Source organism: Hippocampus bargibanti, linkage group LG22 (genome assembly GCF_051943395.1).
Source record: "Hippocampus bargibanti isolate YZ-2025 linkage group LG22, ASM5194339v1, whole genome shotgun sequence".
NCBI classification, from domain to species: Eukaryota; Metazoa; Chordata; class Actinopteri; order Syngnathiformes; family Syngnathidae; genus Hippocampus; species Hippocampus bargibanti.
The window spans coordinates 6,411,534-6,424,427 of NC_142755.1; the positions used below are offsets into that span (position 1 = coordinate 6,411,534).

The 12,894-nt window shown below is 40.0% G+C and overlaps 3 protein-coding genes across 5 annotated transcripts in view; 1 reads left to right on the top strand and 2 right to left on the bottom strand.

Moving 5' to 3' along the window:
* pex26 (peroxisomal biogenesis factor 26) overlaps positions 1-3,040 on the bottom strand; it is a 30,890-nt gene extending 27,850 nt beyond the window's left edge. For 2 of the 3 annotated variants that reach the window (XR_016113667.1, XR_016113668.1), the window contains exons 1-6: positions 2,658-3,040; positions 2,449-2,586; positions 2,046-2,359; positions 1,788-1,925; positions 1,583-1,697; positions 1,116-1,155 (exon numbers count right to left, since the gene is read on the bottom strand). Coding sequence is in view for 1 of the 3 variants with exons in the window: in XM_088988754.1 (XP_088844880.1) it covers positions 1,597-1,697; positions 1,788-1,925; positions 2,046-2,359; positions 2,449-2,586; positions 2,658-3,040 (1,074 nt within the window). In the remaining 2 variants the exon portion in view is untranslated. Of the gene's footprint in view, positions 1-1,115; positions 1,156-1,373; positions 1,698-1,787; positions 1,926-2,045; positions 2,360-2,448; positions 2,587-2,657 lie in introns of those variants that run through there. The other variant, XM_088988754.1, reaches the window with a different exon arrangement.
* Positions 3,041-3,083: 43 nt separating this feature from the next.
* llph (LLP homolog, long-term synaptic facilitation factor) lies at positions 3,084-4,260 on the top strand. The gene is made up of 3 exons (XM_088988758.1): positions 3,084-3,205; positions 3,562-3,786; positions 3,870-4,260. The coding sequence occupies exons 2-3, from the start codon at positions 3,567-3,569 to the stop codon at positions 4,040-4,042; spliced, it is 393 nt and encodes a 130-aa protein (XP_088844884.1). The 5' UTR covers positions 3,084-3,205; positions 3,562-3,566; the 3' UTR covers positions 4,043-4,260.
* On the bottom strand, positions 3,622-12,890 carry hcls1 (hematopoietic cell-specific Lyn substrate 1). The gene is made up of 15 exons (XM_088988751.1): positions 12,145-12,890; positions 11,648-11,731; positions 11,508-11,581; positions 10,270-10,393; positions 10,094-10,204; positions 9,305-9,359; positions 8,188-8,298; positions 8,029-8,084; positions 7,827-7,896; positions 6,807-6,955; positions 6,604-6,717; positions 5,333-5,546; positions 5,195-5,242; positions 4,971-5,112; positions 3,622-3,753 (listed from the first exon to the last, which is right to left on the bottom strand). Exons 1-14 carry the CDS (start codon positions 12,253-12,255, stop codon positions 4,976-4,978), a joined length of 1,458 nt encoding a protein of 485 aa, XP_088844877.1. The 5' UTR covers positions 12,256-12,890; the 3' UTR covers positions 3,622-3,753; positions 4,971-4,975.
* Positions 12,891-12,894: the final 4 nt, after the last annotated feature.

The following is a 12,894-nucleotide window of genomic DNA, read 5'->3' on the forward strand; positions in this document are numbered from 1 at the left end:
CATGCGTCAACACTGGGACGTGTCACCACAAGGGCTGGAGGGGTGCAGGCTTCATTTAAACTTCTTTAATTACAATAATATGATAAGCGACACTGTTCACTCCAATTACTACACAACACAGTCCAATGATATTGAGTCGCTCAGATATTGATACCATTATCATTATTATTATTTTTATTATTCTATGTGACCCAGCAAAATTAAAATAGATATACAGTGAGACCTCAACTTACGAACTTAATTGGTTCCTAGACAGTGTGTGTAAGGCGAAAAGTGTGTATCTCAAAAAAAAAAAATTCCCATAGGAAACCATTAAAATGGGAATAATCCGTTCCCGGGTTTCCATAAAATATACTTTTCAACAAAATAAGCCTTAAAACTACACACAACATACCTTATTCTATGTATAATAAATGTGATATTGTATTGTAATGAAAGAAATACACTGAATTGTATCATAAAGTCACTTATTTACATTTGTAATGGTCATTTATGGCTTGATGGAATGGAGTTGGAGGTCGAAGGTCAAAGGGAATTGCTGTTTGGAAAGAGGCGCATTACATGAGGACTGTAATTAAAGAAATAAACTGTGCTGTAAAATAAAGTTTTATTTACCTTTTTGATGGTCGTTGATGGCTTATGGAAGGAGAGTCACCTTCCATAAGGACTGTTGGTAACTTAACCTCTGGTGCTGTTCGGTCGTGTGCATCCTCCGAAGATCACTCCGCTAGCCGTGGTGGGTGTGTATTATGAAAATAGTGATTATTATAAGGTTTAATTTTCATAAATTTGACGTTTGTAAGACGAAAAGTTTGTAAGTTGAGGTCTCACTGTACTGTATATATTTTGGCCGTACTTTTTACATTTGGTGACTTTAATGGACAACTGCTTACTAATGTGGTCAGCCATGTTTTTTTTTTCTGGTTTACTTTCCACTATCCTCAAAGTGCTTAAGTAGGAAACTTAGCATGAGCATGTGATGACTCTTGAGCACCACCTACACACAAACATGTGACACAGCCTGATCTTTTTTTTATGTTGAGGTACAGTACTAGAAATAAAAAAAAATGTCAAATGAATGGACATGAATATTAAAGTAATACCAAAGTGCGAACCTTTCTCGCGCCAACCACCTTGCTCTTTTCTGTGCGTTTGCTGAGGGAAAAGAGGAAAATACAGCATAAGAGGCACAGAATAAATGGATCAAATAATCAAAAGGTGAAAAGATAAGCTGATGTGGAGGGTGTGTGATCATGAAGAATGCTGTGATTAAATAAACAGTAAATAAAATAACATTTAATTGAAGACCAAGGAAGGAAATTGAAATAACCCTAATACACGTGATGAATACATGTATAGTCTATTGTCAATTTTTTAGCCACGTTAGCCAACTATTAGTGCCTGCATGCTGGGTCCGAGAGGACATTAATTTCATCTGTGCTGTATGTCATGCATATTAGCATATTTGACAAAAAAAGCTGACTTTGACTCAACAAGAATGCACTGTAAAATCAATGTCCTTTCCTAGCTGTATCTCTTATGTCCACCAGTTTGGAATGACATTTCGGAGAAATCAAATTACAAGAAAGTCCACGCTCAATCTTTCCGAGCTCGATAATACGGAGCCGCCATGACATTCCACATTTGTCGGAGCAGCTGGTGTAGTTTGGAAATCCACACAAAGGAAGACGGAAGCGCTGCAGTACAGTAGGGGAAATAAGTAAAAGTGTATTGATGACAACAGCACAAATATGCATTTTTTTGTCTCCCTTTATGTAAAAACATACCTGGATCCAGGCGTAACAAAAGCATGTAGACAATAAGAGCTGCCAAAATGAGTTTATGGAATGGGAAGAATACTGAGGCAGACGCCAATCTCTGGTAAGTCAGCCTCAACAACGTCTCCACTTTATGGAGAAGGGAACCTGTGTGGAACAAGTTCCAGAATCCTGTTAGTGTACAGGTGACATTTATTAAAAAAAAAAAAAAAAAAAAAGGACGGTTTTCATTGTTGCTCAATCAAAAGGACGAAATGTGTTCCCTACCTTGCGCCAAGGGATTTTTAGCATTTAACCTACAATCTACGTTGACATTGAAGCCCTTCTTATCACGTTCCTTTTCTTCGATGATATCCAATGCCGTCCGTTGTTGCTCATCCGTGAACGTGGCGCGCCCCAACTCGCTAACGACAAATTCCCGGGCCTGGTCCATGAGTTCAAGGGGCAGGAGGATGTGTAGCAGGTAGAGTTCAGCCACTGAATGAAACCCCTGCAATCCGCGATTCGATGGGTTGTGCAGCCACAGCCGGGAAACCTCTTTCACCGCTGCCGGCTCGTCCACCTTGGAGTAGAGGAGGATGCTGCCGGAAAACATGGAAAAGACGATTAAAAAAAAAAAAAAAAATACACTACATTGACACCACGGATAATTTGATTCACGAGTTCTCACCACATCAGCAATATTTTAGATGGCATATCCTCCTGATGTTCATAATGCTGACAGACCCAAGGGAGAACCCGTGGCCACTGGTTAAGCTCAGCCAAAGCTTGAATGCCCACGATGCAAAAGCCAGCCTTAAGTTCATCCCTACTTGAGTGAATAGAACTCGTCTAAATAAATAATAAATTGAAGAATGTTGGTTGAACTTAATACGTCACCTCACGTCTTCTTGCTCCGCGTGTGCGAGGCTTTTCAGGCCTCTGTCGCAGACGCGAAAAGAAGCGTCGAAGTCTTTATCGAGCATCAGTCGCTCGGTGGCGTCTTCCAACATGTCCAATAGTTTGGTTTGAGTAGAAGACAGCGGTGTTTTGAAAACAGCCATTAAACCGTCGCTCGCCGTCGGGCTGGTCATGGCTTTAGTGACGATAAAATTGTTTAAATTCAAAAGAACGTTACAAATTTTATTTATAATGACTAAAACTAAGTTGAATGTGTAATTAGACGTCCTCCAAAGTATTATTTGTACCCGAAAGCCTCCTGGTGGACCTGTTTTGCGACGCTTCCGGGTTGGTGACGATGGGCCAATGACACGACGTTTCATCACATTGAAGGGAGTGACTTTCCAATGAGAGCTGGCGATCTTCACTTTGTGCGCACAGCCAATCAGATCGCACCTTCTTCACGGGGCCGCTTTGCCTTTTGTAAACACGTGTCTTTTCCGTCTTTTTCATAAACAGTCCAATATCAACGGTAATATCTACAAATAGTAAGTTATTCTTTGTACCGTAGTGCGTTTATTGTGTATGGGTCGAATTGATGATATTGTGCACTTCGATTCCTATTTTGCGTTGACAAAAATAGTTTAGCAGTTTGATCGCTAACGAGCCAGCCGACGTTAGCTTTGCAGTTTAACTTGATTCTACGGTATTTAGCATAATACAAATGTATGCCACGCGTCCTAATTTGATCTGCTGTCTTTTAAAAAACACGGGAGTCATAAAGTTTAATACTGTTACCCATTTTATATTAAGTGCCCTTAAAAATCGCAAACTATTAGCACACGCTTGCACATACAGTAGTGCTAATACAATTTGTTCATGTTGCTTTACCCCTCACCCAAAGACAACATGGCCAAAAGCTTGCGGAGCAAATGGAAGAGGAAAATGAGAGCTGAAAAGAGGAAGAAGAACGCCCCCAAGGAGCTTGCTCGCCTGAAACAAACCCTCGGTTTGGGCAAGACAGGAGATGATGTTGTGATGAGGGACATGCAGGAGATCGCCACCGTGGTCCCGGTTGAGAAGATCAAGAAGGAGGCTGATGTCGTCATGGAAGGAGATGGAAACGAAGGTGAGTTAGATTGAGCGTCTTCACGGTGCCTTAACACTCATTATTTCTCAAATAAATCCACCATTTCATCACTTGTGCTATAGATGCCGCCATGGACTTGGACAGCAAGCGCAACAAAAAGACACTGCTGAATGAGCATGGACAGTATCCGGTGTGGATGAACCAGCGGCAGGCCAAGAAGCTGAGGACCAAGCGGATGGCCCAGAAAAGCGGCCAAAAAGGAAAATACAAAAAAAAGAAGGGCATTGCCTGGTGAGAAGTTTCCCTGGCAAAAAAAAATAAAAAAAAAGACTCTGGCGGCAACCTGTCTCTCCAAGATGACTGCCATAATGTGGATAAATAACATTGATGAAGAGGCTGTTTATTTGGATGCAATACCTGCCAACTATTCCAGTTTTTCCATAATGAGTACGGTTTTCATGATCCCATTCATGAAAATTACAGATTTCAATAAAATCAATATGTCAAAAATCATCATAATAGTAAATACCCAATGTTCATTCGAAACACGAGCTTGCTGAGTATCGTATTTAAATTTAGAACAGGTGATGGGCTCAGTGCTAGCTGTTAGCTGCCTTTAGATCACGGGTGTCAAAGTCAAGGCCCGGTGGCCAAATCCGGCCCGCCACATCATTTTTTTCGGCCCGCAAAAGCAAATCAAACTTATGAAATTCCATGATGCTTGCTAAAATCCTAACCAAAATGTCATATTTTGGGATGTAAACCACAATAACAGTCATTATTCTTGACTTCAGATTTGAAAACTAGTTATTCATTAATTTTTCGTGCGCTCTATATGTAATATGTGGAGGGGATTAAACATTCTAATGGCTTCCCCAAATTCATAACGGCCCTCGAGAGGAAACCATAACGACAATGTGGCCCGCGGCAAAAAACGACGAATTGCACATGCTATGGTTCATCATTCCCAGAGTCAAAGAGTTAGCATTGTTTTTTTTATCATGGTCATGTAATGGCACCTGCTTGAGAAAAAGCAACAAAAAGTGAAATATAAAAGACAAGTACAGTCGTTTCGTGAGAAATACTCCTAAGCATTTCCAGGAGTTAGACTTAGCCCAAGAAAAAGTGAAAATGACATTTGTCATTTATTATAATAATAATAATACATTTCATGCATAACTTATGACAATGTCTGGCTTGAAGAATAAAATAAAGGGGCTTACACGACTCACTGCATGAGCTGGACGTACGCAGCAGGAAACAGGCCGGTACGTCCGTGGCAGCGTCCCTTCCACCAGCCCTCATCGATCATCTCGATGTCGCTGATGACATCATCGAGGTTAAAGGAGATCTCGTCATCATCCTCTGCCGAAGTGAACCGAAACATCCTCACGGGTGAGCAGATAGGATTAAAAAAAAAATATGAATGTAGAAAGTAGAAACGAACCTCCTTGATAGTCATAAATGGCTACGGCTTGGACTCCACCTGACAGGTCTTCGTAGTCGTCAGTCGTCGGGATGTGAAAAGATTTCCAGAAATATAAATCAAGGTGTTGCGGGACATATTTGTGCGTTGATGCCGTACCTGACCAAGCGATCGGGGGCGGGGCTCCGACGTCTTCGGAGTCCTCCATCGGGAGTGGCGGGTCTACCACGTCATACTCGTGGTTTCTGTCATTCTCGTCTGCGGTGACTTGGTTATATACACCCTGTGGCGCCTCAATGGGGGGTGGAGGAAGATCTTTTTCCAGGAAGTGATCAGACGGGAGCGGTGTAGCAGGCGCCATGGGTGGTTTCAACTATGGGATAGGATCAAGATTGCACCACTTTAGCAGCAATTGCTAATCTGAGTTCTGGCTCCACAGTGATACCTTAGTTTAGCATCACTTTAGCTCACAAAGTTTTCGCCTTACGAACATTAAATTCGCGAGAATACAACCTTGGCATAATAACTGGTTTTCGGCGGACGAAGCAAAGCACACAACGCCACGGTGGCTGGCGGACTAGTTTTTCACACCCCCTTTGAGTGCAGACGTGGTTTGGTATCAAGTGGAGTACTTTTGCTTTTTTTTTTTTGGGCCCGAAAAAGACCCCACCACAGGCTAGTGTTCAGCCGAAGAGGACACAAAACAAAATTACGGTCGAGCAGAAGAAGGAAATCATCAAATAAACCCAAACAAAGTGTTTATTTTATTTTATTTTTATTTTTTATTTTATTTTGTTATGCTTAGAATATCTTGTTTTCTATCCTTTCACTCCCACCCCAACCCCATCCCTCTTCAATTGCTGCTGTGGACTGCAAATTTCCCCATTGCGGGACGAATAAAGGTATTCTGATTCTGATTCCTGTGTATAATTTAGCGTCCCAGTACCAGGATGCTAAGTCGACCATTGCTACATGTGGCTAAGGGTGTTTCTGTGTTGTCTAAGCAACGGTCTCAGGCAATCGAAGAGGTTAAAAAACTTCTGTTGATTTGGATTAACCAAAAGCAGCTTGCAGGGGACATTGTGAGTGAGGGTATTATCGCAGAGAAAGCACCGCAACTTCACTCACAATGACCATCACAAAGGTCAATAAAACCACTTTATTATACAGTACAGTTTATTTATTTAATTACAATACAAGAGGACATTATACACACATTTTATTATACATAAAATAAGGTATATTTTGTATAGTTTTAAGGGTTATTTAGTAGAAAATTACGTTTTATGGGGACCTGGGAACGGATTATTCTCATTTTAATGGTTTCTTATGGGAAATAAATGTTTGGCAGATGAACTTTTTGCTTTACACTTTCTGGGAACAAATTAAGTTCGGAAGGTGAGGTATCACTGTATTAAAAAATGTTTGACCTGCGCTTGTGGTTCTTCTGGTGGTCCCTGATCGATGTCCTGTGACGCATCATACTCTGCAAGCACTTCTGGAACATCTGCAAGATGAACTTGCTCCTCTCTGCTCTTTTGCTCCTGTACAGGAATCAATATTGAAGTGAAATTGCTTAAAATCCTCACAAGACTTTGTCGCCAAAAAATACATCTTTTTTTGGGGAGGTCACCAGCTGTTTGCATTCTGGTGCCTGTCGTTCGTTCATCTGCAGGTCCTTCTTGGTGCTCTTCTTTTCTTCTACTCTACTCTTGTTCTCCTGGTTGGAGGCCTTGGCCAAACTCTCGAAACGAGCCTTCAGCTTGCCCGCATTGGCGCCGGCTGCACGGAACACAATCAATATCAATGTTGACTTTGTTATATGAGTCCAAGATGGCACCCGAATGGATGCATGGCTTGAAGAGCCCGCAATGAGAAGAAAGGAGCGGCAATGATTATGTGGAACTGTCGTGGCTTGGAATTGAAGCGGATTTACAGTACATTGGACATGAGATGTGAGACAAATTTCTTTTCCACAATGGATGCTACAGCTTCATGTTTGCTTCCAACATTTAACTTGGAGCAGACGTGCACATTTCACCATGATGTCCCAGATCCACTGGTGAAAAGGACACTTTGATCCTCTCCTGTTTCATCTAGAACTGATTCATACAACAAAGAGGGTGCAGAAAAGTGTTTGCGTTCAACATTTAGATGGCGCCGTGAGAGTGGCTGCCTTTACAGCAGCTCCTGTGTTTTGTTTTTCTACTTCTTCCTTTCCTCTCCCTTTCAGAACTTTGATGCTGTGAAATGTCTCCACTGCTTAACTAATAAAAGCTAATCGCAACATTTAGCTTGTAGCAGATGAGCACATTCAAACATGACGTCCCTGATCCACTGGTGAAAAGGACGCTTTGATATTATCCTCTTTAATCTAGAACTGCTTCATACAACAAAGAGGTTGCAGAAAGTGCTTAAGATTAAATTTTGTGTTGTGTTACATTATTTGATATTTTGTGTGGTTGTTTGACTTCAAGATGGCGCCTCGAGAATGGCTGCCTTTACAACAGCCCCTGTATTTTGTTTTTCTACTTCTTCCTTTCCTTTCCTCTTACTTTCATCACTTTGCTGCTGTGAAATGTATATTATCTCCACTGTGAGTCTAATAAAAGCAAATCCAATCCAATCATAAATGCATCACTAAACAATTTACAGGCTTCTATTGGCTGCGTCTTCTCATAAGCAGAAGTCGGGGACTCCATGTCGGAGAAACCAACTGCACTCTGCAACACACAACAACAAAAAATATTAATAAATGGAGTTTAATGGCTGAAAATATGTCTTATCTTCATTTTTTTTTACCCGGAGACTCACATCAATACAATTATTTTTTTAGTCATTAATTTATTATTCACCTTGTCCATGTGCTCCATCTGTACTCCGTATCGACCTCCGAAACCCGTTGAATAATCTGTACATATTCCAATGGATTACAACAACAATAATAATAATAATAATAATAATAATAATACAGTTAATTAAAAATGAATGAATAATACATTTCTTTCATTCACCTTTCTGCGACTGATGCTTTTCCGTTTGGACTTTGTATTCGTAGCCCACGGCGGCTTTGTCCACCTTTTCCTTTTCCACACCGTATTTACCTCCGAAGCCTTTGGAATAATCTGGAAGGACACATATTCGCATGAGGCTCACTGTCATGCGAATAAAATATTTTATATGACAGTACACGGTGATACATCAGTTTATGAACTTAATTGGTTGCAAGAAAGTGCGTGTAAAGCGAAAAGTGTGTCTTCCAAACATTAATTTCCCATAGGAAATAATTAAAATGAGAATAATCCGTTCCCAGGTCCCCTTAAAACAATTTACTACTAAATAACATTAAAACTCCACAAATTACACCTTATTTTATGTAGACTAAATATGTTATTGTATTGTAATTAAAGAAATAAACTGTACTGTGTAATAAAGTTGTTTTATTTACCTTTGTGATGGTAGTTGTGAATGGATGGTAGCAATGGTCGTTTTAGCACAATTGTACCGGGACAGCTAAATCACACAAACTTAATTGGTTCCCAGACAGAGTGTGTAAGGCGAAAAGTGTGTATCTAAAAAAAAAATCCCATAGGAAACCATTAAAATGGGAATAATCCGTTCCCGGGTTTCCATAAAATATACTTTTCAACTAAATAAGCCTTAAAACCACACACAACATATCTTATTCTATGTATAATAAATGTGATATTGTATTGCAGTGAAAGAAATACACTGCATTGTATCATAAAGTCACTTTATTTACATTTGTGATGGTCATTTATGGCTTGATGGAATGGCGTCGGAGGTCGAAGGTCAAAGGGAATTGCTGTTTGGAAAGAGAGCATACCTCATTCATGTTTTCCGATGATCTCCTTCTTCTGCTCGACCATTAATTTCCTTTGAGTCCTCTTAGGTTGAACACGAGCCCATATAGCAAAAGTAATCCACTCGATAACAAACCACGTCTGCACTCAAAGGGGGTGTGGCGCTCCGTGTGGTTTGGTTCGTTTGTCGAAAACTAATTCGTATGCCAAGATTATATTCTCGGGAAATTATTGTTCGTAAGGTGAAAAGTTCGTAAATAAAGCGTTCGTAAACTGAGGTAGCACAGTATAATTCTATTTGACCAACCTTTTTGTGACGTATGCTGCTTGACTTCTCCTTTATACTCATATCCCACAGCAGACTGTAAGGACAATGTATATATTGGATAAATCAGACAAGCATTAAAAGCGTCGAGAGGAAGTTACATGAATAAAAATAAAAGTACAGTGAGACCTCAACTTACAAACACCTCAACTTACAAACTTTTTGTCTTACAAACGTCAAATTTATGAAAATTAAACCTTATAATAAGCACTATTTTCATAATGCACACCCACCACGGCTGGCGGAGTGATCTTCGGCGGAATCACACGACCGAACAGCACCAGAGGTTAAGTTACCAACAGTCCTTATGGAAGGTGACTCTCCTTCCATAAGCCATCAACGACCATCAAAAAGGTAAATAAAACTTTATTTGACAGCAGTTTATTTCTTTAATTACAGTCGTCATGTAATGCGCCTCTCTTTCCAAACAGCAATTCCCTTTGACCTTCGACCTCCAACGCCATTCCATCAAGCCATAAATGACCATCACAAATGTAAATAAAGTGACTTTATGATACAATGCAGTGTATTTCTTTCATTACAATACAATAGCACATTTATTATACATAGAATAAGGTATGTTGTGTGTAGTTTTAAGGCTTATTTAGTTGAAAAGTATATTTTATGGAAACCCGGGAACGGATTATTCCCATTTTAATGGTTTCCTATGGGAATTTTTTTTTTGAGATACACACTTTTCGCCTTACACACTCTGTCTGGGAACCAATTAAGTTCGTAAGTTGAGGTCTCACTGTAGTGTCATTCTTTGACCTTGTCAAGCCGATCTTTCTCCACTCCAAACTTCCCTCCAAATCCCTTGGAGGCATCTTTCTGGGAACTGTGCTGCTGCACTTGAGCCACGTAGTCGTGTCCTACCGCCACCTGCATGACAACAAAATGTTTGTCCACTTTGGATGAAAGCATGAACCGGTTCGTGTCAATCAAACCTTGTCCATGCGGTCTGTCTCCACGCCAAATTTCCCTCCATAGCCGTACGACGCTTTGGGGGTCGTCTGCTGATGTTTCACCTGCTCGTGCTCCGCCGCTACTTTGTGTCTTAGATCTGCAACACTTAAAAATCAGAATCATCGTTATTGCCAAGTATGTAGAACAAACAAGGAATTTAAAGGACAACCGACACCATTTTTTTGTTTCCTAACTGACAGCAGAAAAATGTTTTATAGCATCTAAAATACACAAAACACGAAGGTCCCGCCCCCTTGTTCGTGACATCACATCAGGACGTCTTGCCTTGCTCGAGAATCAAAACTTCAGATTCGGAGAAGCTGCTTTTTTTTGTTACTCATCCAGTTATGAATATGATTCAAATAGTTCTGAAAAGGAAAGCATAAATGTTTGCAATCGATTAAAGGAGTCCTCCCATATCAATTCGAGCCGTCAATGACAGCAATGTAGCACCCAGAAAATGCAGAAGATGGCGCCCAAGCTCCGTTGGAAATGGGCTGATTTATCTGCTGGGAATTTGTGTCAACTAGTATCAAATAGTAGTCTTGGTGCAACACAACGTTTCACCATTGCATTTTCCTTCTAATTTTCCCATCAGCACGGATCAACACGAAGTTTTCAGACTAAAAAAAAAGTACCCAGAATGCATTGTGTGTCGCTTTCTCGCTCAGGGGCGTTCCTGATGTGACGTCACGTCAGGAATCGTCACCAATTCGAAAACAAGACTTCCTGAATAGCGCGAGTCTTAAAACGTAAAATATAGTTTGATGCCGTGGAATATTTGTAAAACACGCTCAGTAGAAGTCATTTAAAGTGATTTTACAAATTATGGACACAACTTGTCCGGTGGCGTCGGTTGTCCTTTAAGTAAATTTAAAAAAAAAAAACAGTTCAGACTACACCACAATGTGTTTTTTTTCCGGCGGCCTTATTGGATTTTTGTGACAGCATTATAAAGCGAATATGATTGTAAAATAAAAATAGTGAGCCAAGAAATATTAAAATGATACATTTTGCAAAAACAACGGGACACAAACATCAGTTTCATCACCATGCATGACAATTTCATCCTTTTTAAATAAAGTACGGGAAGTGTTTACATTTAGTAAAATCCATATTAAGCAATAACATAACACGCTCTCACTTCCCCTTCCGGTTTCAACACATTGACAGGCCACGAGTGACCACAAAGTGAACACGAATGGCAATTTGGGTTTACCTGATGGGCTCTTTGTGACCAGAACCTTCAATAGTCTTGGCTCCCCACCTCTGCTCTTGTTCCGACACGTCATTCTGAAACAGGAAGTTGACATTAACATACATCCTGCGCCATATTAGCAGGAAGTCCTCATGCAATACCTCAAAATCGGGGTCTGTTTCCCAGTCGTCACATTCGGGAGCTACCTTTATACTCACATCGTGGCCTACTATTGACTTCCACATCTGCAAAACATAACGCACAGAATGACTGATTCATATTTTTACAATGTTATATTAGGATGATGGGGGAAAAAACGCACACACACACACACACACACACGTTTCAATTCCCTAAAGTGAACTGCAGCAATGTTCCATTTGAAATAATATACACACAAGAGGAAATGGCTTTTTATTTTCAATACTAAAAATATTTTTTTTTTACTGTGCATTGTTTTAGCTTTTCTCAATACACATATTGGTAAATTTGTACATTTCCACATGTAGCTAGCTTATATTATATCGTCATAGAAGTGAATTGTCTTCAAGACCCCACCCCAAAAAAAAAACTTAACATGTACATATCATATGATTTAAAAAAACAAAGACAACATGACATAAAAAAAAAACATTAAATTGAAACAAGTTCACGTTACCTTTTCAGTTTGACAGTTCTGTAGATTTACGGGTCTCAGTCGATGTGTCAATACGGAAGGTGTACTAGCATCAACGTCACATGCACGAGTGGCGTGTGCGTGTGGGTGCATTTATGCAAGGTCAGACATTTAAAAATGTCAAAATTAGCATGAGGTGAGGAAGTTAGAGTGAAATAAGGGAGGGACGTCCTACTTTTTGACAAATTATAGTTTAGAGTGAAACGAGTGGAGCAGTTTACTTCATAACTTTGAATTGAGGTATTGTCATACCGGGTATGAACACTTGAGGGCAGCATATCAAATTATTGCACTATTGTTACGATTGGATATAATACAATATACATTATATGTATATTGATTTATATGTAATATAATATAATACATTTTATTTATAAGCGCCTTTCAAAACTCCCAAGGACATTTGACAGTAACGGGATTAGATTTTCTGTGGGTGAGCAGTGGCAGCCTAGGTGGCTAGCTATCTATTAGCTATCTACTAGGTGGCTAGCTAGCTTTCTATTAGCGCTATGCTGTGGCTAGCTATCCGTTGGCTATCTATTGGCTGGCTAGCTTTCTATCTATTTACCTTTCTATTCGCGCTATACTGTAGCTATCTAGGTGGCTAGTTATCTAGCTTGCTATCTGTTTGCTATCTATTAGATATCTACTTGCTGGCTAGCTTTCTATCTATTTAGCTTTCTATTAGCGCTATACTGTAGCTATCTAGGTGGCTAGCTATGTAGCTAGCCA